The 24,715-nt window shown below is 36.1% G+C and overlaps 1 protein-coding gene across 1 annotated transcript in view; it reads right to left on the bottom strand.

Annotated features, from left to right (window-relative positions):
• KCNH7 (potassium voltage-gated channel, subfamily H (eag-related), member 7) overlaps positions 1 to 24,715 on the bottom strand; it is a 759,623-nt gene that overhangs the window by 43,242 nt on the left and 691,666 nt on the right. The window contains exons 10-13 of the mRNA XM_006879356.1: positions 18,384 to 18,636; positions 14,411 to 14,616; positions 12,217 to 12,316; positions 11,037 to 11,045 (exon numbers count right to left, since the gene is read on the bottom strand). Of these exons, the coding sequence (XP_006879418.1) occupies positions 11,037 to 11,045; positions 12,217 to 12,316; positions 14,411 to 14,616; positions 18,384 to 18,636 (568 nt within the window). The remainder of the gene's footprint in view (positions 1 to 11,036; positions 11,046 to 12,216; positions 12,317 to 14,410; positions 14,617 to 18,383; positions 18,637 to 24,715) is intronic.

Genomic DNA, 24,715 nt, shown 5'->3' with positions numbered 1-24,715 from the left:
ACTCGATGGCACATAACAACAACAACAATATCAAGACAGTGGACCAACTAGTAGTTTCCATAATAGGTTGAAATAAGGAAATGATTATCAGGATGGATGTACGATCAGGACATTTTTAGCTTTATTGCACTAAACACTGAATTGGCCCAAAGTATCCAACACCAATTAGAAGAGCAAATATTTATAAAATCAGATCCCCAAGTCTTTTATACCCAGGTGACTCTGCTTGTGATGCAACTACCAACCTTTGGGTGTCTAAGGATTATCATTCAGAATATCTTTCCTAGCCAATCTTATTTTCCTAGCTACTTATTTTTTGGTTGAAGTATTTACTGTATTAAGGAGAGAGAATTAGGAGAGGAGCATGCCCCACCCTACTAGAGATTTATATAACCTCATGAGATGTCAGAACTACTCTCTGTCAGTCTTTTGCAACATTTTATCCACGGAACTAGCATCTAGTTGCACCACAACCAACAATCTTTAGGATCCTGGCCCATCATGCACCGGATTCGGCAAAACCATCTGCATGTGAGTCATTCTTTTGAGGCATCTGGGTTTCTGGGAAACCTCAGTGAACCACCAATCCAAAGGGACATAGAGGAACTAAGAAATAGAACAAAACATGAGCTGTTGATACCAGAAATCATGGACTTACTTATACAACAGGTAGGAATTTGGGACAATATTTACTTGACACTTCTTACAGCTACTCTGCTACTAATCTTCGCAGAATTAATTAGAAAACCCAGACTTTTAGTTAGTAGCCCAATCTGTAGCCATTATGGTTCCAGGTCTCTTTTAAATAGTGTTGTTATGTATTATCAAGTCTGAACCAACTCATAGCTTATCCTTCAGCAGGTTTTCGGGTCCAGTAAATTCCAAGGGAGGAGATTTCCTTTCTCCCATGGAATAGCTGATGTATTAATAAAGGCTGTTTTTGGGATCACAGTGCAGTTCCTTACTGCTAAGCCACCAGAGTTCCCTTTAAATAGTGTTGTTTTTGTTGTTAGGGGCCATAGAGATGAGTAGAGATGACTCATAGAAACACTATGAAAAACAGATTTGAAACTGATCCTATCCTGTGCCATCTTCACAATCTCTGACACCCTTGAGACTATCGCTGCAGTTACTGTGTCAATTTGCCTGTTTGAAAGTCTTCCTCTCCTTCATTGTCCCTCAGCCTTTCCAAGTCTTATGTCTTTCTCCGAGGAATAGCCTTTTCTAGCAATATGACCAAAGTATCTGAGATGAAGCTTTGCTATCCTTGACTTCAAGAGTCACTCTGACTACAACTTCTCTAAGACATATCTGTTCTTTTGGCAGTCCCTGCCTACTCAGTATCCTTATCCAACACCATAGCTCAAAGGCATCAATTCTGTCATTTTTATTCATTATCCAGCTCTCAGCAGCGTAGAAAGTAATTGAAAAGACTATGAGCTGAATCACTAAAATAGTGTTGTTGATATTTTGTGCCATCAAGTCGTCTGTGGCCACTATTCATAATATTAATAATATTTTATGTAGAAATACTACCATCAGTAATGTAAGGATGTTTTATATTTATCTCTTTGCTAGAAGTGAGTTTTTATAACTATTTATGTTGCCATTATTTTATAAAGAGAAACTATTACTTGTTGGTGGCATAGTCTCAGTTGATTCACACCATTCACTATCCCAAGGGCAATTTGAATCCATCAGCAACAACTCCATTGGAGAAAGGTGAGTAATCTCTTCCCTACCACTTTCAGAAACAGATGGAGGGTCACTAAGACTCAGTACCAACTCCACTGCAGTGAGTTTGAATTTTGTCTTAATCTGCTTTCTGATTTGGATGATTTTCAATTTTCATCTTCTCTCCTCTCGCCTTCATTTCTGTACATTTGTTGTCCTCTCCCCATTTCTTACAGGACATAATTAAAAAACATCTGCAAATTGCTTCATGTGTATCTCTCTTGGTCAGATGGAAGCCATGACACAAGAGAGGGTGTCCTGATGTAGTTAATAAACACGCTATCTGACCCTTCCTAGTGATTGGATGACACAGTCTATAATAATCTTCAAACAAGTATTTGTGCTAATTTTATTTTCTCTGGACTGGTTCCCTTAGATTCATTACCATTTCCATTTGTCAGACTCAATAGGAAGACTTAACCTTTAGTCAAATAGATGCATTTAATGTGATCGCTCAGCACTTTCATTTCAGATTTTGTATTGGTAGTAATTTTAAGATAAGATGAGCATGTTATAGACAGATTCATTAAAAATGAATTCATTTCATTGGAAAATTGGAGTCTTCATTTGAGATCAAGAATTTGTAGCCCCTCTCTAGTTTCAAAAGATGCTGAATTTACGTGGCCAGATTTCTATACAAATATACCAAGTCTTTAATAATCATCTTCACAATAAAAATGGTACATTTACATCTTACTAGAACTGACAAAAGAAACTTGAATCATAACATATTATTTGAAAAAGAAACAAAAAGAAACCAAAGTATACCAATAAAATGAAAATAATAAATTTCATAAAATTAGAAATAAAAATTAAACCAATTTCCAGTGAGTTGATTCTAACTCACTGGCCACACCATTTGTGTAAGAAAATTGCATAGAGTTTTCGGTTGTTGATTTTTCAGACACAAATACTAGACTTTTCTATTGAGATGTGTCTGGGTGTCAAATCTCCAATCTTTTTGTTAGAGGAGTGCTTAACTATTTATACTTCCAATTATTCTACTCTTATTTTAGAAAAATAAGTCTAACCTTCCAAGTATTTGATAGAAATTAAAGTTAGGAATAAACAGAAATGAAGGAACTCTGGTATCAGAAGGTATAGTGAATTGAGTTACTACCAAAAGGTGGCATCCTTCTGGCAGTTCAAATTCACCAGTTACTCTGAGGGAGAGATGAGCAAGCCCCTCTCATGCAATATACAGCTCCTGAAAATCTGCTATAGCATCAGCTACGAGATGATTTCAACTTGACGGCAATGATTTTTTTTTTTTAAATTTTGGTCTGTTTGTTTTAAAGAAGAAGCACTTTAACAATTTAATGGTATTTGGATCACAATATGAAAAGACTAAGCCAATTGTCTAGAGAACTGAAAATGGTACATGGAGGCACAGAGCCATGAGTGTTTCTTAAAGGGTCAGAGAGAGTGAGAACAGTACAGCCCTTTACCACTGCAGGGCAGAAAGCAGATAAAGAGCCCATAGACCATCCTATGGTGTCTCTAGAGCCACAGCAGCAGTAATAGGTCATTTATTTGTTTACTCATGGATTTACAGTTGTGACACTGAGAATAGGGTTTATAAGGGAAGTAAGTTAGAGAGTGAAGGAAGAAACGAATATCATCAAATGCAAATCCAAGTTTTAGCCTAACAACCCCAAGGAACAATTTCTCCAGGGTTGGGCTTCAGTTCAGCTTCTTCTTACATCATCAAAGGCAAGAACAGTAAAACTTTTAATTGTGTGGCCTTTATCTCAAAGCTCTGGTTACAACTTGCCACAGTTTCTGCACAGCAATGCCACAGAGTCTCCACCACCATCACCAGAATCTTGCCAACAAGGTCTTATTTTCAACAGGGTCTTGCTCCAGTTTCTTTCAAACCTTTCGCTCCTAAGGTCTTGCTTCTCAGAGTGGGAAGTACTAATTCTCTTATTCTAGTTGCACATATGTTGATTATTTACAAGACCAAGTGTCTGCAGTTAAAGTAGCTGAAGACCTGAGAGGGCTAACATAATGGATAAGAAAAATTCCAATTTTGGGGCTATGACTGCACCAAAGTTAGAAAAGGTTATAAATTTTGCTGCTATCTTTGGAAATGCAAAGCATGATGAGTTCAAGGTTTCTCTTATATTTTCTGAAACATGGATTTTTTTCTGGCTGAAATATATCAATATATAGGAATGCCCATTTAAATAAAATTATATGGCCAGGAAAGTGAGAAGACAGAAGTCTTATCTGCTCTACTCTTAGAATGTTCATATTACCTATAATGGGTAGCAAAATCTCAAATCCTCAGAAAGAGCATGCTGAGCATTTTTCATCATTGTGTTTTATGTGTGTTGCCCTTTTATGTGTTTCTTTTATCATTTGGCATCTTGTTTATGATTTACAATGATACTTACTGTGATCATTTTTCAACTGCTGTGATTGCATCTGTTTAGTGCTGAGAACTCTATATTTTAGATTTTAAAATAAAATTTCAACAATATTTCCAGATTGGAAAGAGCTAGCTCATTCTGTAACTTTTATCAACTTTTGAAAATTTAAAAAGTTTTAACTCTTCTAGTCCATGTCTATTTTGTTAAAAAAACCCAAAAACCAAACAACCATACTAATCATCTCCCTGCCCTAATATTTAAAAATGTGATTTTTTTTAACCTTAGCTTTGAATTTTAAGTTGCTCGAAAAAGAAGTAAGTAAGGCTTTAGTTTTGAGCCATTGCTCAAAATGGCTTTCCTAGTCTGTTGACTGACTTTACCATGTGGATGGGATGGTGGTAGGGAATACGCAAATAGGATGTGTTAGCCAATCCACATGAGGATTGGGTAGTCTCACTGATTCACAAGGAGATTGGCTTGTCTTGCCATTAAATTGAGCAGGTCCAGAAGTAGAATTGGAGAAATCTCACCACCAGCAAAGAAGTCTGACTCAATGCTACTCAACAACAATGAGAACATGAGTCATATTGGACTCAATAGCATCTACCTAACAACAACAGTTGATAGATTCACAGTAGTTGGTGCTCTTTGATGTCTGCTTTCAAGGTACTGTTTTCTGTGAGCAATTATATAATTCTAAGAAACAAAGAATTTCATTGCAACTTTATGATTTATGTCAGAAAGTTTTTTGTTCTTTGTTGTTATTGTTATGTGCTGTTGTGTGCCTGTGACTCATATAGACCCTATGTACAACAGCTCTGGAGTCTGACCTGTTGTGAGCCACTTGTTTCACTGACTCCGACACACCTACCCTCATTGCCTTAGTAACTGTATCAATCCGTCTCATCCAGGGTATTCCTCTCCTGCATTGTCTCTCCACCCTTCCAAGCATGATGCCCTTCTTTAAGGACCAGTCTTTCATGGACACATGCCCAAATTATGTGAGATAGAGCTTTAGAATCCTAGCCTCCCAGGAGAGACTTGGTTTTACCCTCTCCAAGACAGACCTATTTATTTTCTTGGCAGTCCATGGTATGTTCAATACTCTTCTCCAGCAGAACTCAAAGGTATAAATTCTTCTTTTATCATCCTTAGTCATTGTGCAGCTTTCTGATGCATAGCAACTAATTGCAAAGACTGTGTGGCCTGGATCAGGTACACCTTAATCTCTAGACTGACATTGTTGATTCTCAGTACTCTGGAAAAGTCCTTGATAGCAGATTTACCTAATGCAATTTGCCTTTTGATTTCCTGACTGTTGGTGCCTGACTTTGGATTGTGGAGTTGAGTAAGCTATAACTGTTAACAACCTCAATCTTTTCTCCATCCATCTCAGTGCTGCCAATTGACCTGGTGGTGAGTTCTTTATCTTCTTGATGTTGAGCTTCAATCCATATTGAAGACTACAGCCCTTGACTTTCTGCAGCAAGCACTTCAGATCTGCTTTCTGTTCTTTACACTTACTTATATGTAGGTTTTTCTTATAGAAGTTGACTCTATATCAGTATGAATAGAATAAATGACTGCCTTCAGAGCAATAAAATGAGGTGATGATGACAAAATATTTTTCAGCAAATTTAATACTCCTTTGCAGTACTCAAGAGTCCTACAGATTTGGAGAAAAGGCTCTTGGGCTCTGGATTACTGGAGCTAATTGTGTAGGATTTTTTTTTACACTAATTTTATTTAATATTGGTTTGCATACAAAATTTGTACACATTATGTTTTATTTATGTACATTATGTTTCGTACATGCCTCTATTCACATTGAGTTTCATACAATCATTCCCAAACATTGTGTTTTAGAAAATTAATCACCATTTATCCGTGTTCACTTCACCTAGCCTCTTCAGGTCCCTGCTGGATCTTTCCTAATTTCTTCAGCTAATTGTGTTTTTACATTTAATAAATGACACTAACAACCTGACACACCAGGAAACTTCGCAGCCCTGCAAGCAGGCAAATCCCTTACCAACTTCATTTTATAAAAAATGGGTCTGATAGACTAAGTCTGTGATTAAAGGGAACATTTCCAGAATCAATCAAAATGTCTAGTTGCGTGAGCACAAAATACATTGTGACATGCTTTTGAGGCCTTATCAGAAGATAAAAACATCAGATTATTTAGCTTGAGAATGAGGAAAGTGAACAAGATTTAAAGGAGATTTAATAAACCTTCAACTGTATGGGGACCATTGCTATATAGACAACATTGTCAAGCTGTTCTTCATTTCCAGCAAGATAAAAATGGGAGATTAACTTCAGAATAAGAGATTTAGATTAACTCTATGAAAGAACAGATTGACAGTAATACTTCTGATTTGGAAAAAAACCACAAAGGGAATAATGAAAGAAGCTGCAGAAATAAATTATCACCTATTTGTGAGTGGCTTATTGTTCTACAGTTGGCTAGAAGCTTCAATAATGAACCAAATTTCACAAATACTTACAGAGTTACTAGTTAAAAGAACCTACACTTTGGTAAAGAAATAGAATAAATACATCAATAACTTCAATGCAAGACAGATTTTTATGTAATCGTAAGAGAGGAAGATTCATCCTGAAGAGGGTTAAACCAGGCTGCTCTTTGGAGGCAAGGATTCTGGGGCTTCGTCTGAGATACTTTAGATATGTTGTAAGGAGGGATCAGTCCTTAGAGAGGGACATCATGCTTGGGACGGGGGAGGGACAGCGTAGGAGGGGAAGGCCCTCTATGAGGTGGATTGATCCAGTGACTGGGGAAATCAGGATCGGTGTGTCAGAGGCAGTGCGATTGGCACAGGATAGAGCAAGGTTTAGGGCTGTTGCACTTAGGGTTGCTATGAGTTGCAAGCAACTTGACAACACATAACAACAACAACAGCAAGAGAGGAAAGTGCTTCAGGAATTTCTAAAAGAAAGAACTCTTGTATTTTAGAAGACAACAAGGAAGAGTTTCTATTGGGTGTCATTGGATATTGACCATGGGGGAAAACTGTAATTTTAATGGGTTAAAAATTGTGGGGTAGTGTATGATGTGCTGTTGCTAAGTGTTAATTAGGCAGAATCAACTCATAGCTGACCTTCCAGTGGGTTTTCAGAGACTGTAAATCCCACAGGAGATTGCTCATCTTTCTCCCACAGAGCAGCTGATGGGTTTGAAGTATGTGGGTTAGTAGTGTACTTCATGCCACTAACTCCCAGAGCTCTCTAGTGGCTGATGTATGTATGTGTAAAAGTGTGTTTAATTACACAGGAAGTATATTCAATTAAAATGGTCACACACACACAAACATAGAGATAATTAACAAGGAAGAATTGTAAACTTGATATGTAGAGATGATCATCTGTAGCACAAAATTAGAGGGAAAGAAAAAGAAAATTAAGAAAAGTGCCTGAAGTAAGAAGGCAAAATGAGGGCAAGAATCAATGGGAAGAACCTTAAATTCTATTTTATTCATCAAAATTCATTGTTTTGAGCACCAACTATACAACATATACTGATGCTCCAGAAAATGAAATACTCGTCAACTCATGGCTGATATCTAGACACAGATAATGTTGATACATAGTAGTGAAATTACATCTAGAAGTAAAACTGGAATTAACGCTACAAAGGAAAAGAAGTGATAGGAGGAATTATCGAAAGAGATAAGATTGACAATGTAGGAAATGGCAGACCCCATTAAAGATTCCCCATTTAGGATTTAGAACGAGAGAAGATACTTAGGAGCATGATTTGAGAAGCTCTTAACAACTAACACATGAGTTTAGAACATAAGGATTCTGCGAAAAAATGAGAAAATCAGTGGGAAGCTCTGTATCACATACTTTGGGCATGCTGCCAGGAGGGACCAGTCTTTGAAGAAGGACATCATGCTTGGAAGGGTACAGGGTCAGCATAGAAGACGACCCTGGTAAAATGGATTGACACAGTTACTGTGGCCATAGGGGTCAAGTGTATTAGAGATGGTGAAGTTGGCCCAGGAGTTCAAAGCTATTGTTCGTGAATTGCTGTGGGTTGTAGTCAACTCAATCACACATAACAGCAGCAGAAAAACAGGAAGCACGCAATGTCACATATGCCAAAAGAAAAGTGTGTAAGAGGGAGAAGAGAAAATGACATATGCTGCTGAAAGGCCAAGTAAAAGGGAAGACTAGAATGCTTATTAGATCAGCATAGGGCATGAGTGGCTTTTTGCTGCTATTTCTTGAGAAAAGTCTCTCTAATATGTTCAGGTATAATTTAAAGTACTCTGATCTAGGCTTCAATTGTGAGGAATTGATCTAGGCTTCAATTGTGAGGAATTTATTCTCATTAGGCCACTTCCTATTTGTATTTGAAATTATGGAAGCATATACATCTCCCTCCACAGGGAGGAAAAGGCCTTTCTCCTCTACCTCTAAATTTCATTTGTTTTGTTGTTGTTGGGAATATATGCAGCAAAATATATGCCAATTTCAACAGTTTCCATGTGACAATTTCGTGACACTGCATACGTATCATTGGTTGTGCAGCCATTCTCATGCTCGTTTCTGAATTATCCTCCTGTCATTAACATAAATTCACTGCCTCCTAAGGCTTCTATTTAATCTTTGGAGTTTAAATTTGATCCCATATAGATCTTAAAAGAGCATAATGCTCAAGGCAGATTTTTATAAAACTAATTAAGTTAAACTGTTGTTCGGTTTTAAGAAGACTTCAGGGACTTCACTGGTTCATTCAGTGCTGTAGTCAGAACCTATTCAGAGCTGTCCTTCCACTGTGTTTTCTGAGGCTGTTTATTTCCTAAGAGTACATTGTCCATTTTTACACCATGGAGCTGTTGGCAGATTTGAACTACCAGAGAGGCATCACATTTGGGGTGAGTGCAATTTCCTTTGTTCTGGCTTAAGGTTTAAAGATTATCTTGGGGTAATAGTTTCAGGGACTGATACATCTTTCAGAGCTCCAGAAAGTCAAGAGCCCAGAAGAAATGTAGATTTTGTTCTGCATATTCCCTTTCTTATTAGGATTCTTCAATGGAATCTTGGATGAAAATGTTGAGCACCACCCAGTTCTAGTTTTATAGCAAAAGAGGCAGTTATTCATGAAGTAAATAGTTATACTTTGCATTATTTTTAAGTGCCATTCAGTAGGTTCAGCAGCACAGAGATCCTATATTTAACAGAACAAGAGATTGACTATTCTTGTGCTAGCCTCAAAATGTAGCTACTTTGTCAGTCCACCTTATTGAGTGTCTTCCTCCTTTGCTTTCATTACTAAGCATGATATCCTATTCCAAGGACTAGGTCCTCCCGGTAATATGTCTAAAGATTATGGGACAAAACTCTCACCATTCTTCCTTCCAAGGAACATTCCAGTAATACTTCTCCCAAGACAGATTTATTGATTCCTCTGGCAGCCCATGGCATATTTAGAATTCACCACTTATACCTTAATTCAAATGCATCAATTCTTCAGTCTTCCTTATTCATTATTCAGATTCCCCATTTGTGGAAAGCTATTGAAAACAACATGGTTTGGAACAGACACACCTTAGTCCTCAAGGCGACATCTTTGCTTTTAAAACCTCAGAAAGCTATTTTGCAGCAGATTTACCCCACACAATATGTCTTTGATCTCTCGATTGCTTCTCTCTGGGCAGTGAGTGTGGATCAAAGCAAAATGAAGCCCTTAACGACAACCGTATTTACTCAGTTTATCATGCTTTTGCTTATTGGTTCAGTTGTGGACACTTTTGTTTTCTGTTAGTTGAGATGTAATCCATACCGAAGGCTTCCATGATATTCTTTAATAAATGCTTCAAGTCATTTTTGCTTTCAATAAGTAAGGTGGTTTCATCTGCATATTATAGGTTGTTAATGAGTTTTCTTCCAATCTTGATGCTGTGTTCTTCAGAGTTCAGTTTCTCAAATTATTTGCTCAGCGTAGAGTTGAGTAAGTATGCTAAAAAGATTCAACTTTGACACACACTAATCTTAATTTTAAATGACACATAATATGAATATTATCCTATCACTGACAGTGCTTTATTTCAGGAGAGATTATAAAATGTTCTTTCAACAGATTATGATGTCAGGCCTCTTCAATTTGTCATTTCCAGAACGCAGACTATATGATTGTCTGAAAATGACCAACGCCAGTCCATTGTAGCTCATCATGCTTTGCATACTGATCTGTTTGTATTTAATTTCATTTTTATTTTACTTTCAATTTTCCAGATTTACATTTTATGTGTTCCACATCTTGACTATTAATGACACCTTTCGGTTGCTTTTTCTCACTTTCACTGAGGCCTCATTAGCAAATAAAGGTCATAGAAACTTCAATTTATCCCCAATCATTACAGTCAGCTCTACTTTGAGTAGGCAGCTTGTCCCTAGTCATATTTTGAGTACCTTTCCAATCATGTATCAGATAATGTTCTCACCCTATTCATAATTATCTCAATGGTCAATGTTTTAAAAATATATTGTCTGGTTCTTCCTAATCTGTTCTAATATGAAAGCTCTGCTTTAACTTATTCTCTCTGGGTATTTGCAATATAGGTGGCTTGGATTCCAGTATTCTAAGAACAGACAAGTCACCAAAGACAATAAACTGTCAGAAAAGCAGTGGACTCATTCCATATTTTCCTCATATTCTTGACTCTCCCTCCTTATCTGTAGCTCCAAGTAATACAGAGCAATTTTTTACTTGTTTGGTCCCTTATTAACTTATTAAACCTTGAGCATTGCACAATCAACTAAGAGGTAAAGCAAACACACTAAACATTTTGGTAGGACAATGCACTTCAAGGACCATGCAATCATGACTATCTGTTCAAACAGAGGAATAGAATCCAATGAGGTGTTTGGTTGTACATTAGTGGTTTCAGTTGCTACTCTTGTTTTCTTTTTGTCATTGTAAATATTTCTATCATGAAGCATTTTCCACCTCCAATTTCTAAAGGTGCATGAACTATTGGCAGCAGGGAGCTCTGGTGGCCTAGTGGTAAGAAGTTATGCTTCAATCTCAGAGGCATATAGTTCCAATCTACCAGCTGTTCCATGGGTTAAGAGTATGCAGTCTCCTCACATATATTTACTGCCTCTTTTTGAAAACTTGCTGGAGAATCAGCTATGAGTTGGTTCTGACTTGATGGCACATAGCAACAACAAGAACAATCACTTGTTCGATCCTACCTTTGATCAATGTGTTTTTCACATCACCACTAGCCCCCCCCCCTTATCTCTTTCACTGTTAGGAATCTGTAATGAGTCTTTGAATTATAAACATCTGCCTTTGGTTTTTTTTCTAAGTGAAGTATTTCTCCTTTCCTGAAATATTTTTCCTTTTGTAATTGGTTTATTTCTCTCAGCAAAAGGCCTCTTCTATATGCTAGCATGCATCAAGACTTCATTTTTTTAACACATTGAGCAGTATTCCCTTGTATGTCGATCCTTTGAGCTGTTGATAAGCATATAGGTTGTCTCCACCATCTAGCTTTTGTGAATAATGCGCATTTATGTACAAGTCTCCTTTTGTGTAAGACAGTGTTGTGGTTCCTCAAAAACTAAAAAATGTCACATGACCAGAAATTGCATTCCTAGGCCTAGGCATGCAATTTGTTTCTCAGAGTATTCAGTGTGCTCTGAAAATGTTAAATGAATTGTTGAATATTCAAATAAAATGTAAAGAGTTGGTGCTCCAGAATAAGTATCAAAGAGAGTTTGAGAGTAAAGAGAACTAAAAACCTTTTCACCTTCATCCATGTCATGTATAGCTGCAATAAAACTGAGCTCATAAAAGTCTTCCCTCCAGAACAGAGAACTCAGAATTGTAGTTATTAAACTATTTAATTTACCTCCATTTTTTCCGTTCTTTTCAATTGATCAATAATGTCATCATAGATATCAGATAACTTTTTGAATGACATAGTTGAGATTTATCAATTAGAAATGCATTATTAGCTTCCAAATAAAGCACAGGATTTACCCTTCTAAAGACCTGAAGACATTTATCTTTAAAATCAGAACGAGTAATTTTATGCTCTAAATTTAAATTTTGAGAATAAAATATTACCTTTTTCTCCTTCACTTTCAAATGACAATCTCCTTCTTCGTAGTTTATAGTTGTCTCCTTCAGAATCATTCACTGATTGTGATCGTAATAAGAGATCAGCCTTTGTTAATGAAACATGAAAATAAAATGGACAGTTACCCAATTTGAACATAAGGTTTTATGAGTAAACTCTTTTCTATTTCATATCTTTCCAACCACTTTGACACTTACTCAAATCCAGGCAAATCCTTTACTTAATGCTTGTTACTAAATTATAAAATAGATTAAATAAATCTTGTAGTTGTGACATCTGATGGGGAAATAAAATTTTAGATGTTATTCATAAGAAATCTTTAGGCTGAATAACTGGATATGAGCTAGAGACCAAATATTCCTTTATGTAGAATGTGTTTTTTGTAACTTGTGAAAGAAAAATAACAATAAATACATTAAAACCTTTGCAGAATCTCTATTACCTCAGAGACAGACATATAAACTAATTATCTATGGTGTTTTAGGTTACTTGATAATGGTGGTTTTTGTTGTGTACCATGGGGTCTAGTTAGAGTCGGAACCGACCCATAGCTGATCCTCCAGCAGGTTTTCAGAGGCAGTCAATTGCATGGGAGGAGGTTGCCCATCCTTCTCCCACAGAGCAGCTGGTGGCCTTGAACCATATGCCTTCAGGATTGCAGTGAAGCTTCTTGCCACTAGGCCACCAGAGTTCCCGGTGATAATGGTAGTCAGATTAAATATAACAATAAATATGAGGTTGAATTCCATAAACACTATGCTTTAAACCTCTCATTATTTTTCTTACTAGCTCCTCTTTGTTCTCCTTATGGTCCATTCTGTATTATCAATCTTGTTAATAAGAATGGAAGTACCTCTTTTACTTATTTGAATCTTTGTATAATTATTAATATAAAGAAATGATCAAGGTAAATGTTTGCTGCTTTCCATGGCAAAATCAAAACGACTCTAGAGAATTGTGATTTGATAAAGTACTGATTTAAAATAATTATTTAATACGATTAATACTGACAGCATGAAACTTTTACCACTTAAACGATTTTCCATATTTTTAAGAGTTTTAAAAAGAAGCACTTATTTGAGCTTATGCTTTAGGATGTTAAGTGGCTACCTAATGACCCTAAAAGTTTTTCTTTAAGTTCCTCACAGAGTCTGGGAATGAAATCCATGAAGAATGGACCTTTAACCTAAATACTGACTTGAGTATTTTTATTCCAGAAAGAATATTAAGTTAGTAGTACGTTACATTAGCAAAGTTTAAACACCCAGTATTTCATTTCAATAAAAATGATTCCAAATTGGAGCAGGATGGTGGGGCAAGGGGAACGGTGAAATGTGATAAACTGTGGGCTGCAGCAGAAATTCTAGATATACAGAGTAGAAGATGTGAAAAATCACACTTTCACAGTAGAAGAAAGTGAAAAATAGTTCTTAAAATTAATAGTCAGTTAACTAACATTTAGAATTTTTGAAGTTTTAAATCTATTAGAATATGCATTGTTCTTTCTGAAATGCTCATTTCTTCTTTTTTATTTCACAGTATTAAAACCTAATTAATTTATACTTTTGTAATTTGAAAACTGTTATAAACATGGGCCTAAGCTTTAATTAAGTTAAATTTTCAATTTTTACTGAGATGACATGACTAACATGTATATAAAGAGTGTAAATAATAACTAAGAAAGACTATTTTAACATCTGTAGTAGATAAACTCTTAATAATGGTTCAATATCCCATTTCAAAGAAATAATTAGCTCATTTAATATAAATCAAGCATATTTTCAATCAAATATGCCACCAAAGGGCTCCTACAAGGTCAATCTTAACTATCTACTAAAGTTGTTCAACATAGTTGAAGGTAGTTAGGCTGAATTCCTTAATAAATACCAAATACGTGAGAAATTTTCATATTTACATAGCCTTTCCTTCAAAATACTAAAACAAAATAAAAAAGTAAAGTGTTATTTTAATACTTCAGTTGCTCTTTCAGAAATTTTTATGCAAGTAAATATTACATCATTGCAAAGATAACTAGGGGGACGGGAAAGATTGTGCAGCAATGAATGAATGAAAATCTAACTTCTCCCTAAACATTCATTACGATAACAATGAAAAGACAATTTATTAAAAATATAATGTAGATTTCCACACTTCAAGAGGAAGTAAAGAGTTTCCACATACCTTTGCATTCTCATGTCTTAAGTTGAAAGTCAACTCTAGGTTTGTTAGAAAGTGATCAGAAAACTCTGGATACATATCCAAAACTTCTAGCAAGTCTTCTCGTTGGATTTTATGCAAGTCACAGTATGTGAGTGCTCTTACATCTGCGTTAGACTTCCCAGGTTTGGCATAAAGATGAACCATTTCTCCAAATATATCATTTTTTCCTTAAAAAGAAAAAAAATGAGCTAGAGGGATATCCAAACTTACTGTTTTTCTTGTAAAGAAGGAGGAGAATATTGACTGAATCTTTAACAAGTGATTTCAACTATAAGATTTCATGGTCAAAAGACGAGCAAAATTCTAGAACTGGCGTTGACTGTTCAAAATATATTTACTGAGTGGAGTTTTACCTCTTATCTTCATTATTTGGTATAATCTTTATCTTTTCCTTATTTTTAGTCCTTAGGCTAAGTGTCTAAAATGTAGTAAACATATCTTAAATTTGGTATGCCTTACAGTGTTAGCAATGAGTCTTGCCATAGAGTATTTTAATAATATTTTTGCATATGTTCTTGTTAATACAAGAAGGTCTCTCTGTTGGACATTCTAAGCAAGTGATTGTTTTGTGTTGTTATTTAGACTTAGAACCTACATAGATGACCCTCCAGCTGGTTTTTTTAGAGGTGATTAATTGTACAGAGGAGATTGTTTGCCCTCTCCTGTAGAGAAGCTGGTGGATTTGAAGTGCCTGCTTTTGGGACTGCAGTCCAGTTTCTCACCACTAGGCCAATTCTGACATATCAACCTTAGAATGTAAGAGTAAAATCTGAATATATCTTTTTTTTTGTTTTTTTAATAACTGTTTAGCAATTTCCTTGATGAATCTGTCCAATGATTTAACAAAAATGACTGTATAATCTCAACATACATAGTCAGAACATTCTCAGAGGGCCTTTGTTCTGCTTGCCCTTGTCTTCCTTCTGTTCCCACCTACCCTGGGGTTATGTCAATGTTTGGCTCAGGATAAGTCTTCTCCATCTTCTTTGCCTATTCTTATGCCACATAATTTTCAATGTCTGTCCAATGATGATGATTATGACAACTGAACAACAATAACAACAAATGTTAATCAGACTAACTCAGCGCTAGGCCCTGTATCAAGTATTTACGTACATCATTTCATTCCGCAATAGCTCCATTAATAATGAACTATTATCCAAATTTTATTATTATGGAAAGAAGACTTAAAAAGGTAAACCAATAGTGTTTTGCTAATTGAGTAAAATAGAGAAAGAATTAAAAAAAGTATCCAGATACCAAAGAAAATACCCTGCAATGGCTGTGGTCAAGTCAATTCAAGATGGAGCCATAGAGACTCCATAACTATGAGGTGAGGGAGAAAGAGGGGTCATATACTGTCGACTGTCGAATCTACTATGACTCATAGTGACCCTCTGAGCAACAGATCTGAACCTTGCCCTGACCTTTGACTTGCTTGAGACCAGGTAGCCAGGATTAATGTCTATGCATTCTGGCTCCAAGGTGCTCTAGTAATAATGTTAAAACACTTGATAATATAAATTTTTAAAGATTCTTAATAACAAGGATTTTGCAGCTCAGTATCACATACTTTGAGCATGTTTCCAGGAGGGACTAGTCCTTGGAGAGGGACATAATGTTTGGAAATGTGGAGAGGCATCACAGGAGAGGAAGACCCTGGATTAGATGGACTGACACAGTCATTGGAGCATTGAGGTAAGTGTCTTGGAGACAATGAGACAGGCTCAGGATCGAGCAGGGTTCAGAGCTATTGTATATAGAGTTGCAGGTGACTCAATGGCACATAACAACAACAATAAAGAGTGAAAAAAATAATATTTCTTATCCTATTCTGAAGTTTCTTTTGCATTTATAAGAATATCCTTTGATGTTTATTGTAGTTTTGGTAGACAATTCAAGTGTATCCTACTGTTGAAACCACAAAGATTTTACACAATAAAATTCTAACAAGTCAAAGCACAAATGCAAAAAATCTTGAATAGTCTTAATTTAACATAGAATTTAATAGAGAGAAATTAATATCATATTTTAGTCTTTGAAAAAAATTGTAGTAGAAGACATGAACTTGAGTTTAAATGAATGCTCACTAGCTTTTCAAAAATATAATGAACAATCATAATTTGAGAGAACTACAGGTTTTAACTTACATGGAAATTGGGATAGAAAAGGACACTTTGCTGAAATTCTTTAAATTTTAATACTTCAGGATCAAAGGAAAAAACTCTGAACTAAACCCAGCGTTAGCTTTGTATTTTAATTAGCCTGCAAGACTTTTTAAAAAATGAGCAAGGAGTAAGTGCCGTTAGTGAGCACTGCTTAATAACATCCTAAAATTACTATTTTACAAAGCAAAAAGGCTTGTTATCTTCCCACAGAAGTTAGCATTGCTGATTCAAAGATCAGAAAGGCAGAGAAGCATGCTTGTTGCCTGGAAGTATACCAGAGAAAATCTAGTGAAAACCCAACTGAGTGGATTCTCGTGATCTACAATATGGTTTTATTTTCTATATGCTTATTCACTTGGGAACAAAATTTACATTATTTCCATTTTGGGATTTTTTTTAAAAACTTGTCATTCTAATAAATTATTAAAGTAAGTCATACATTTGCAATGTGTGTTATGCCAGACCTTGCTTATACACAATGGTGAATAAAATAGACAACATCTCTGACTTTCGGAACGAATTGTCATATATTTACATGAGAGGTTGAGGAAAGGTGAATTTTATGCTATATCAGTTATTTAAATGGAACCACATTTTATCTACAGGGGAAAAGATAAGTTCAAATTTCTACTAACCATTGACATACATATTTTCATAGGAAAAGTTGGATTTAAACCTATTGGGTTGATATCAAGAAAATATAATTGACTCCCTCTCTCTGCTCTGGTTCTTCCTATTGTCATAATATTTGCAGAATTCCTATCAATTCATGCTTGTTGAGTAGAAAGTTATATTTAAAGAATGATAATAAAGACTATTTTATATTTACATTGACATTTAGTTTATTAATGACTTCAATCTCTTCACACCTGCATCCTTATCTGTTGTATTCACAGCTCTCTACTACTGAAGTCAAGGACTCAAATTAAGCTTTTGATGGAACATCACAAAGTGCACCGCAAATGGGTGAAATTCATCAAATCATGGAGCCAGGCCATGCCAAGGCACTGGCCCGTAAGAGCACAGATGCCTAGAATATGCACATTTTATTTCAAAGTAATAGATTGGTATCACAGTGGTAAGAAGTTGCACTGCAATCCCGAAGGCACACAGTTCAAATCCATCAGGGGCTTCACTGGAGAAGGATGGACAGTCTCCTCCAGTGTGATTAACTATCTCTGAAACCCTCTGGAGGATAAGCTATGCATCATTTGAGTCAACAGTAAACACTAAAAACTATTAAGAGTGAATCCAAGATCCTCTCACATAAAAAAGCAAAAAGCTAACTATTTTCATTTATTTGGCCTCAAATGTCTAAGTCGATGCCAAGAACCAAAAGGTGTCATGGAAGTGTTTATACATCAGAGGATGGGGAAAACAAGACAGTAATGACAACATATTTTCTGCAAAGTTGTTTGACTTGAATTCTAAATTACCCTTCTATTTAGACAGTATTCATAAATAGATCAGTCCTTTTACTATTGTTTTTTTTAAAAATTCCCATCCCCACTTCACAAATGAATTTGTTACCATCCTGTTCTACAACAATCACTCAGAATTCATTGCCGTCAGAACTGACCCATAGTTGACCCTCTTTTGAATTTCTATAGAAGTAGATTGTCCATCTTTTTGTTATGGAGTCACTGGTGAATTTGAACCTCCAGAAAGGCGTGGTCACTGGGTTAGCAGCCCAACTCCCTACAGGCAGTGACACCAGAGCTGCAAGAATAAATAAATCTGTCATCGCCTAGTTCTAAAACACTCACCCAAAATAGCTACCACGATGTCATCTTTGAGGATTTCAATGGAGCCTCTGGATAAAAAGTAAAGTGCCGTGAGGACATCCCCACAGTGAACCAGAGTGTCTCCCGGAGGTGCATGTGTGGTCTTGAACTTCATTGCCAAAGCTCGAAGGCAACCTTTACTTGCCCCCCGAAAGGCTTTGCAGTTTTGCAGCAAAGTCTGGTTGAGATGTAGACAAATGTCAGCTTGCAAGCATTCTGGGAAACCCTTTAGGACCTAAGGGGAAAAAAAAAGTAAAGAGTTTCATACTACCAGAGCTCAGGATGCCTCACTAGAAAAAAAGTCTCTTTCGTGCTCCTAGAACTGCAGGTGTAATAATTGTGTCACACAGGAGTTCTTATAATGCTTCTATCTCGCCTACCTTAATAAAGACGTGGTTTGCTAAACATGTCACAGTTTTTAACTGAAATACTATATTCTGAACCAACTGCAGGCGTTCAGACTCAACAGAAATGCTGTCTCATTAAAACATAATACCTACAACCTTTCACTGCTTCTCATTCCCTGCACTGTTGTGCACATATCTAATGCAATGTGACAATTGAGAAAGACTTAACTAATGAAAGGAGATACAACTAGAAAGGTCATCAACCTTTTGAAGAATTCTCCAGCATCAATTAGGATTGTTGTCTCTGACAGACAGTAATTACAATTAGTAAAAATGTTCATCCCCCAAAAAAAGTGTTGATCCTGAAATAGCCTTGATATTTGTAAATGTCATAATCTAAAGAGTGCTCTTAGTTAACAGTATTCAGAATATTTATAATTTGGTGCCAATATATTTGATATAGTTCTGAGTAAAAAGAGAAAGGAAAGAACAACAAATATATTTTAAAAGTATAGTGTAGTTAGCCGATGTGGGAATTGTGGCTGAATTTATATACGTAAGGCTTTCTAACAGTGCTACTGTTTTGACAACTTACTCAGTGGTTAATTTAAAACTTGTAGAGCAGACTAAATAATCACTTATGACAAGAACTTCTCAATTCAGACTGAATAAAATTTTATGCTATTTTGTAAAATTTCCAACAGACAACGGACCAAAGACAACTGCTTTTCCATATGGGCCTTAGTTATTTTGATCATCATATGTAGATTTTAATTTTTGTGTTGCTTCCCCTGTCCCCATGTAAATAGACTCACTCATGTTTTAGGGTGAGTGGAGGGGACCTTATATAGCACCCAAAATGCAATTGTGGGATTTTCTACCATTTTGGACAGATATTGTTGTCCAATATAGTTATAATCATGAACTGGGAGTGTTGACAATTAAAGTGTGTTGCAATTATTTGCTATGCTTCAGAGACCTCGACAATGACTAGGGATGATAGAAGGATAATTGATGCCTTTGAGCTGTGATGCTGGAGAAGAGTATTGAATATACCATGGACTGCTAAGAAAACAAAGTGGTTTGTCCTAGAGAGGGTGAGACCAGGCTGTTCCTTGGATGCAAGGATTCTGAAGCTTCATCTGCATACTTTGGACATGTTGCAAGGCAAGACCAGTCCTTGGAGAGGGAAGTCATGCTTGCGAGGGTGGAGGGACAGTGCAAGAGAGGAAGACCCTCAATGAGATGGATTGATTCAATGACTGGGTTAATGGGGGTTGGTGTGTCAGAGATGATAAGATTGGCACAGGAACGAGCAGGGTTTAGGACTGCTGTATATAGGGTAGTTATGAGTTGCTGGTGACTCAATGGCACATAACAACAGCAACAACAATCACCAAGAGAGGAACTTTAAATGAGATTATATTTGAGTTAATGTGTTATTAATATTATCCTAAATATTAAAGCAAGGGTTTCTCATCGTACAACAGTAACATGCTTAGCTGCTAATGGAAAGGTTGGTAGTTTGAACCCAATCAGTGACTCCACAGGAGAAAATCAGCTCCCATGAAGATTGCAGCATATAAAACATCAAGGAACTCAGTGGAGCAGTTAGCAGAAGGCACCTCAGAACAACAAATATGAAAAGAGTAATGTAGATCCTACTTCTTTAGGGTTATTTGGGGATGCAATTAGTTAGATTGTGCTGTAGTAGCATGGAGCAAAAAGAAACTTGAAACACAGCAGTCTCTCTTTACAATCTTGTCTTTAGTTTAAAATATAGACAATCACTCACAGAAAGAGGTAGAGAACATTTTGGATGAAAAGCCTAGGAAAGTGAGTTTGCTAATGAATTTGCCACAGGTTGACTCTTGTACAAGTCACTTCATCCATCTGTGTTTCTCTACCATAGGAAAAAGAGTCTTATCCTAAGCATTCTTAATATTGCAATTTATCACAGGCACTAATAAATAATATATGAATTGTCAGATACCACTCACCCAGATCAGTACAGCTGTAGAACCTCAGACTTTAATCCTAAATACTCAGCATTGTCTGGCTCTTGTCCAAAGAAATGTGCCTTCCTTTGATATGAGTATTTGGACATTTGGCAGCCATCTTTCCTTTCCCTTTCGTCTTTCCCTTTTTCACCTGGTCCACGTGACTGAACTGCTAGATTCCCTGCCTTGACTAAAGACCTCTCCATTAGGATGAGTTGCCTTGTTTCTGCCTGTGTTTTTCTCTGTGAGTGAGAGGCTGATTCCCACTACCATCAACTCACCTTCTAACACAGACCCAACCAAGTCACTGATCTTTCTTTTCTAACTGTCTAAACCACTCTGTTAAATTATTTGGCAGGTGATGGAAAATTGAAGTTGGACTGAATTTAGGCATTATTTTTTTCTTTGGTTTTTTCCTAGCTTTTAAATTTTTTTAATTATAATCCTAGTTTATTTACAAAATTCAAATACATTGTTTTCCAGGACAGATTCTTCCAATTTTCCTCACCACCTCCACCCATCAAATCATCCTACCCCATAATTAATCCTCCCCTCCCCCTGCAAAGGAAATCTTTCTTAGGAGACTTTACCAGAGAAAAAGACATGAGTTTTCTGTCCCCTCTGCATCATAACTTACTCTATTCGCTGAAGTCTACTATGTAGTATCAGTATAATTCTTAGCTGACTTTTAAGCAATGGAAGAGATTATCTATCTTTTCACATTGAGCAACTGTTAGATTTGAACTGCATGATTTCAGGTTGACAGCACAATTCCTTACCTCTAGGTTATTAGATTTACAACTTTGGCAACTCAGTTTTGTTCTGTTCTACAGGTTTGTTATAATTCATAATTGATTTGATGGCAACTGGTTTGATTTTTAGTATGGATGAGGCACTATGCGCAGAAGCATAACACAAAGAAGATACGACTTAGTAATGTATTTGCTTCTCAAATCTGTAAATGACCAAATTTTTAAGAAAAAATATCACATGATCACATGATTAACTTGGACTCTCTCTCATTACCATGGAGTTAGAAGTGACTCAAAGCTGAACCTCCAAGCAGATTTTCAGAGGCAATAAACTGTGTGGGAGGAGATTGTCCACCTTTCTCCACGGCCCCTGCATTTGAACTAACAGTGAGGTGCACTTTGGGGTTAGCAGTGCAACTTCCTATGGACTACACCATTGTGCTCTGCTTTTTATTTCAGTCCTGGACATCTGCTAATATCAATGGCTTTTAAAATGGACCTTCAAGGTAACGATTAATTAGAGTTTAGAGCTGTAATAATAGCTGATACGGAAAAATTAAGAAACTGTTTTTTTAACATCTGTAAATTCATTTTCAAGTTAGCAGTAAATATTTTATTGATATATTGTCAATTGAGCATTTTATAATATAGTCATAATTTTTTTGCTTTGATTTTGTAAATAAAATTCTTTACAACTCTCAAAATCAAAGTATGACTTAAAATGAGACATTCAGACTTTTAGGTAACTATGAAATAATTTTCGTAACTTTTAAAAGAAACCATTACTTATTAGGACTAGAGGATCCAGAGTTTCAGACAAACAAAATAAGACTAACTTAAATAGATTAAAGTAAAACTCTTTGAAGAAGCCACTCAAAACAGAGACACCCAAATTAGAACTAATTAACTATTTGTTATGAGCACCTATCACATGTGATGAAATATTAATTTAGAAGTTTTCAGTTATATTTTGTCCCTAAATATATTTATAGGTATGCTTACATACATTAAATGGCATAGTAATTATAATTTTGTTAATATATGTAGAAAATGAAAAAAAATCACAATTGTACTAATTTACAACATCGTAAGATCTGGGGAGAAAGATTGAAGTTGTCAAGAATTTAATTTTACTTGAGTCTACAATAAGTGTTTAAAGAAGCAGCAGTCAAGAAATCCAATAATCTATTAGTAAATCTGCTGCAAAAAACCTCTTTAAAGTATCCAAAAGCAGAGATGTCACTTCCAAGATTAAGGTGGATTGCATACTCGATCCAAGTCATGGTCTTTTTAAGCGCCTGAATATGAAAGTCCAGCAATGAATACTGATAGCAAGGAACTTAAAATTTTGGTGTTGGTGAAGAATACTGATTGGATCATGGGCTGTTGTAAAAAAACAAACACATTTTTTTTAAAAAAAGAAGTGTTGCTAGAATGCTCCTTAGAAGCAGTGATGGTTAAGACTTTGTCACTTATATTTTAGACATCTTATTAAGAGGGGACAATCTTTGGGGAGAGATGTTATGTGTGGGAAAGGGGATGATCATTGGAAAGAGGAAGATCTGCCAGATGGATTGACACAGTGCTGGGAACAAGGGTCCAAACATAGCAATGACTGTGGAGACTGCAGAACTGTTGTTGTTGTTGGTTGCCGTTAAATCCAGTACAACTCACAGCGACCCCATGAACAGCTGACCTGAACCCCGCCCTATCCTATGCCATCCTCATCATCTCTGACACTCTAGAACCCACTGCAGTGCTTTATTGTGTTGTACATAGGGTTGCTATGAGTCAGAAGTGACTCAATAGTAGTGCTAACAATTACATGTTTTACATTTAGAAATTAATACAAACAATAAATGAATGCTGAAATTAATGAGTATGTCATTTCTGGTTTGATAGACGTAAGCTTTTATAAACTTAAACATTTACACCAATGAAATTTTAATTAAGTTCACTTTTTAATACATTGGCACTCAAATACAGATGGAGTTTGACTCAAGTCTAGGTTAGATTATCGTTAAATAAATATGTCCTGGCCTTGGTCAGTAGGCTCTGAATAAAGGACTATCTTAACTAATGAAGGACTTATTTCACTTAATATTTTTGATATGCCACTATTGTATCATCTTGCAAAATGACTGGTGATGAGATTGGTCAGTTTACCCATCTTGTCAGGTTTAGATTGAACAGATTTAGCAGCAGGAAAGGGAAATCTTACTACCAAGGAGGAAGAAAGAGATATAGCAGTGATTGTCCTTCTCTGCCAGAGATAATGATCTTAGTCAGAGGAACCAGAAGTCAGCATGAAAGAGAGCTGACTTGGGACTGTTTCCCCACAGAGTCAAAGATGGCGTCTCCATCCAAGCTGGCTGGAGGATTGAGAGAAGACAGTGGTAAGAAGATGCACTGAATTGTCAAAGGCACGTGGTTCAAATCTACCAACTGCTCTGCAGGAGAAGGATGGGCAATATTCTCCCCTGCCATTTCATTTCCTCCAAAAACCTCCTAAGGGGTCAGCTGAATGGGTTCTTACTTGATGGCAAATCAACAAGAAGATGACTTTGTAACACTGACCTTAGCCATGACGCTGAAGGTCAAAGGGCCTGTGAGCACACTTGAGAAGCTATCCTGAGTAATTGCTCCCTGTTGCTAATGTGAATGGTAAGCTCTTAAACTTCAGGAAGTTAAAAAAACTTCTCTAATAAACCCTCTAACTGTGAGTTCTTTATTGCAAGGAATTTTGGACCCAGGAGTAGAGCAGTACAATAGTGTTTGCATTAGCAGCAGTATGGAGGCCGTCAGGAGCATGGAGGCCATGTCTGATCTTATGGAAACTGGTTTAATTGTGTGGATGACTAATGGAGAATATTTCCATTGTGAAGTTAATAAAGGTCAGAAGTAACTGTCCCCACAAAGCCTCACTATTTTTATATATGGTTTCAGAAAGATTTCTTCTGTATAGAATTTGAGAATAAAGCATTTTGATTGAGTTATTAACTTTATGTAAAGAATATAGAGTAATGATCATCTCACCTTTCAAACATGAAAGTTGAAATGTTAAGGAATTCTACTTTTGGAAGAACTAAAACTCCAAACTTGGTTTGGGATTCCTTTCCATTGCTTCAAATTAAATTCCTTTATCTTGTTGTGGTGCTCAAGTATTTCATAAATTCTGGATATAAGTCCCTTATCTGATATGTTATTACTGAATA

This window comes from Elephantulus edwardii, unplaced genomic scaffold (genome assembly GCF_000299155.1).
Source record: "Elephantulus edwardii isolate Elephantulus edwardi_28Jun2011 unplaced genomic scaffold, EleEdw1.0 scaffold00003, whole genome shotgun sequence".
Taxonomy (NCBI): Eukaryota; Metazoa; Chordata; class Mammalia; order Macroscelidea; family Macroscelididae; genus Elephantulus; species Elephantulus edwardii.
Note: the sequence above shows the minus strand (reverse complement) of the source record. Positions and strands in the feature narration are given on the sequence as shown.